Source organism: Zea mays, chromosome 5, assembly GCF_902167145.1.
Source record: "Zea mays cultivar B73 chromosome 5, Zm-B73-REFERENCE-NAM-5.0, whole genome shotgun sequence".
In the NCBI taxonomy this organism is placed as follows: Eukaryota; Viridiplantae; Streptophyta; class Magnoliopsida; order Poales; family Poaceae; genus Zea; species Zea mays.
This window is the reverse complement of record NC_050100.1, coordinates 156,362,763-156,367,451: the sequence shown is the minus strand read 5'-3', so window position 1 is coordinate 156,367,451 and position 4,689 is coordinate 156,362,763. Positions and strand designations below refer to the sequence as shown.

General features: G+C 45.1%; 1 protein-coding gene and 1 pseudogene across 1 annotated transcript; one reads left to right on the top strand and one right to left on the bottom strand.

Annotated features, from left to right (window-relative positions):
• The first annotated feature begins 384 nt into the window (after positions 1 to 384).
• On the top strand, positions 385 to 994 carry LOC103628582 (protein TIFY 11b-like; annotated as a pseudogene).
• Positions 995 to 1,157: 163 nt separating this feature from the next.
• Positions 1,158 to 1,728, bottom strand: LOC103628581 (uncharacterized). Its single transcript, XM_008648755.1, has 3 exons — positions 1,615 to 1,728; positions 1,408 to 1,530; positions 1,158 to 1,295 (listed from the first exon to the last, which is right to left on the bottom strand). Exons 1-3 carry the CDS (start codon positions 1,726 to 1,728, stop codon positions 1,158 to 1,160), a joined length of 375 nt encoding a protein of 124 aa, XP_008646977.1.
• Positions 1,729 to 4,689: the final 2,961 nt, after the last annotated feature.

The following is a 4,689-nucleotide window of genomic DNA, read 5'->3' as shown; positions in this document are numbered from 1 at the left end:
TTTCAAATCTTGAAAATGCTTCTCGAAATCTTATTCATTTACCTTTGACTATTTGCAAAAAGACTTTGAAAAGAATTTCCAAAAGATTTTGCAAAAACAAAACAAGTGGTGCAAGCGTCGTCCAAAATGTTAAAATGAATTAAGACAGCAATAGTAGTCTGCCTTTTTACGTTCTGTCGTTCTGCCTTCCCACAATCTGCACCGTCCATCCCAAAGCCCTGTTTTCGTGCATCGTCCGTCCGCCGTCTCGCGTGCGTCGCCTCCCGTCCGCCCTCCCCTTCCGCACGCGCAACATGGCTCCCTCTGCCCCCTCCCGTTCACAGTTCTCCTCCCAACATGCACGCTAGCAACCGCTCCCTCCCTCCACCTCTGGGCACCCCGGCCACCATGACCCTGAGCCTGATGCCCGGCGCGGACGTCGGCGCCGACGAGCAGCAGGGGCCGGCCGCCGCGACGGCCGAGGAGATGTGCGGGCCCGCCCCCGTCGCGGCGCCGCCGCTCACCATCTTCTACGCGCGGCATGGTGGTGGTGTTCGAGGACTTCCCGGCGGAGAAGGCGGCCAAGGTCATGCGCCTCGCGACCGACGACGACCTGCCCATCGCCCGGAAGGCGTCGCTGCAGCGGTTCCTGGCCAAGCGCAAGGACCGCCTCGTCGAGCGCGCGCCCTACGCCCGCCCGTCGTCCCCTGCGGAGGAGCCAGAGAAGAAGACGGTCAAGCCGGCCTCGGCCTTGGCCTCCTGGCTCGGGCTCGGCAGCACGGAAGCCGACCGCCTCACCATCGCGTTGTTCTGCCCACCCTCGACAGGTGGGCCCCATCTTCGAGCGTCTATTTCCTGCTGCAGCTCACCCACAGAACCGCGCCCGCCGCCCCACTCTCAAGATTTTTGCCGTGCTCGCTACCTGGTCTGCCCCGCCGTCTTCCCCAGATCGTGCGAGACCTGGGTCCACCCAGTCGCCACTCCCCCCCCCCTCTCAACCTCCAAGCCCAGGTAACCTTCGCCTCACGCTCTCTAGCTCCGCCCCATCCACTGCCCCGTCATTGCCGATGGTGCCGCCAGATGCCACAAGGAAGGGGGAGGGATGCGGACGATCTACGCCGTCGCGACACTGGCGCTCGACGTGGCTAGCGACGTGGCGGTGGACTGCGAGGACAACCTCATCCCCGCAAAAGGGTCACCTCTGGCACTTCAGCATCAACGGTGACTATTGTTGGAACTTCTTGGTCAGTGAAATCGATCTTGTTCAGCCTGACGCAGCAGAGGACCTGCTCAGGGAGCTTCGACTGCTTCTGGGCCTGCAAGATCACAGCGGTCAACTGGAATTTAGACAAACAAGGAGAAGCTGAATAAGACTGTGATAGATAGCTTCTGCTTCTTCTCTGTTGGAGGATCTGAATGGAATCTGACCTGGATCGTTAACCCCAGATCGAGGATGTCGTCCTTGAGGCGTGCCCTGAACGAGTCCAGCCCCTTCCTAGCAATGTAGCTGAACCGGTGGATGTCAAGGTCCACCTCAAGGTAGTCCTCTCCCTGGCGATGCAAAGATGGCAGATTCGAAGGTAGGTGGTTTATCTGAAGCATCGATACGAACAAGGAACGACGTGGTTCAGGTACCTCGTAGAAGCTGTGCTGGGGCCGCGAGAGGACTGGCTTCTCGTTGTACGCCTGGACGAGCTTCCTCTCCGTAGAGCCCAGCTGGAGGTCGTCCGGGTTGACCAGCCCGACCATGATCTTGAGCCGGTCCCTGTAGCTGACGGTGGATTCTGACGTGAACCCTTTCACCTTCTCGGTTTCGTCCTCGAAAAACCTCTGTCGTCGTCAGGAAAGAGTCAGTTATTAGACTTCGACTTAAACCACAGGAAGTACAAGTATTAAAGATGGCGGATTGAGTGAAAAAACGGCTAACCATCATAGACTCCTTGAAATGTTCCGAAACCTCCTTGTCGTAGCATTCGGACACCCTGAAGTACAGGACGAGGCTCAAGACTGTGTTTGTTCAGGTAAGATTGTAAGAACTTTGTGATTAGTGTATCCATTGCATTAATAAGGGTCAAGTTAAGCTGATCCATCTACTACCTTTAGATATATGTATTGAGATGCCACCGTTATGCTTGTGTGTTCGTTTTTCTAAGTTGCAGCATCTTTAATTTGTTATTACTCCTTTATAGCATACTATTACAATCTTACCTGAACAAACATAGTTCCATCGGTGTAGACATGAGGATTTATGGCCCTGGTCAAGTTAAGCTGATCCTTGTACTGCCTTTAAACTGCTATGCTTCTGTCTTCGTTTTTCTAAGTTGCAGCATCGTTAATTTGTTATTACTCCTTTATAGCATACAATTTAGGTAGGCTTCTGGATGTTGGGAAGAAATGACCAATTCAGTCAATGATTAGTATAGTATCACTATGGGCTACGTGTTCTCCCTTAAAATCAGAGAGCAGTACAATTCAAATATGAAGGGCTTGGCTTGATAGTTGGTACTTAATATCATGACAAAAGAGAAGTCACGTTGCTATATTCTGTTGCATTTCTTCTAAATATTGAAATACAATTAGTACAATTTCACCATGGGCTATATGTTCTTCCACAAAATTGGGTATATGCACGGTTCGAATTTTAAGAACATGGTTATTCTAGAGATGAGAATCTCTTGATACTTTATACTTGATATCACGAGAAGGGAGACATCATGCTGTAATAACTAACACAATTCTTCTGAATATTAGAAAAAATGACTAGCACACATTGCTGGTCATCTTGTTTCTTCTTCATGCTTCATACTCTGTGCTAAGATATGTAGAAAATACTGAGTGATCAATACAATATTAGAAAGATTTTGCGCGTGTAGGTATCAGTTGATATTTCTCATTTTCCTAAATATAAGTGGAAAATTTTACATGTGTAGCTGCCAGTTGATACTCGTCTACCTTGCATAAGTTGGGAGCAGTTCATCATCCAATTAAACCAGGTCAACTCATGCTCTGATATGTAATGTTTCTTACTAATCACTTCATCTTTGACTTCTTTTCATGGTTTTTTCATGGATCTTTAACCATCTAAAGAAGAGGTAGGCCTTGACATCCGGCATCGTCCCCTCCAGATCTCCTTTGCCCGCCCCAGGTGAGCATCCATGGCTCGTTCATCGATGTGCTCGTTTCGATTCTATTCGTTTGTGTTTGGGAATACCATAATTTAAGTTGTTATTACATAATAGTCATGTGATTTGCCATTATTTTTTTAAAAAAACAGTTCTAGCGCTTTGTCATTACCAGTTAGTTATAGCACTGCTTTAGTCTGTGGAAACATAGCCTTTGGCGCAAATGACAGAATCGACGTGTTCTCTAGACTATATTTGTTATCTTATTCATTTTCCTCTGTGGGATAATACTTTTATCAATATGAGAGCTATTTCAATCCTTGGTTTACTTGCCACATCATACTTATGGTATATTTGGGTAAAAAGTAGATGTTTCAAGCAGTTTGTAAATCCTAAATACATCATGCTTTACTCTGGTGCTACAGCTACTATTTTAAAGGAGAAACTATTAGCTTTGGGATCATCCAGAATATTAGCAGAGCATCAACTTCAGGCACAATTACAAGAGCAGCACTTGAAGGGGTTAAATTCAGTGCTACCTACGTAAATCATAAAAAAAATTATTTGACTGAATTCAAGTGTTTTGGGGTTCAATAATGATTCTATGTAGCTATAATTTTTTTGTTGATTTCATGTCATATTGATTATTGGATTGATTACACATGTTTTCTTATTATCAGCCAGAACAAGCTTACTATTTCGGATGTTGCAACGAAGGCATTCCTTCACAGTGTATGTGATAGTTCTCTTTATACAGGTAAGACAGTGTACAAGGGCAAAACTTTGTATGAAATTACTCTGTACCGGTTTACAATGATTACAGGGCATACCTGTAGTGTTTGAGGAGCAAGAGACAAAACTCTACATTTTAGATATATAAAGCAACAGTTCTTTTGCTCAAACCAGTATCTGGATTAGTCTTGAGCACTTTCTAATAATCATATAGTGCTCAGTACCTCAATAACTACTTCAGTTAATCACATCTTTTAGTTTAGCACTATGCTATGATAGTTTACAAAGTACATTGCTAGCTTATTTTCCTCATAGGTTCTTTAATCATATCTATTATGCTAGATTTTACTTTGTCCCATTAGGAGACAAACAAGTTCGTTCAATAGCATATGACACTTGTATGCTGCTAAAATGATTGAATATTTTGTTTCACACCTATTTTTTGAAGGATGTAAGCAATCTCATGCACCTGCTGTTGCTCGCAAGGTTCATCCCTCACAAATACAAGATCAAAGACTCGAAAGCTTAGGTTTGAACCCATAAAACTGAATACTTAATATGGGCACATAGTGATGTTTTTACTTGATTGCATTACCCACCCCCTGAGAGTACTATTGAAGAAAAGTAAACTAAGGATTTTTAAAGACATATGTTGTTGGCAAAGAAAATGCTCCTGGAATTATGGTTTTGCAGGAGTGGTGGGGAATTGACTATGAGATAAAGAATCATGGGATCCACATTTCCCAACATGGTGAAGGATACAGAGCACTCATTCCAGAGTATAATCTTGTCTTGTGTTGCCACCTATTTATCACTTGAGCATATACAATGAATGCTTCTTAAGATGTCAATATTT

Excerpts from the sequence above, each read along its gene's own strand:
- LOC103628581 (XM_008648755.1), bottom strand. The coding sequence starts at position 1,728 with ATGGTCGGGCTGGTCAACCCGGACGACCTCCAGCTGGGCTCTACGGAG. Across the intron at positions 1,531-1,614 it reads CCCAGCACAGCTTCTACGAG|GGAGAGGACTACCTTGAGGT; the intron begins GTACCTGAACCA and ends TTGCATCGCCAG. Across the intron at positions 1,296-1,407 it reads ATCTGGGGTTAACGATCCAG|GCCCAGAAGCAGTCGAAGCT; the intron begins GTCAGATTCCAT and ends GTGATCTTGCAG.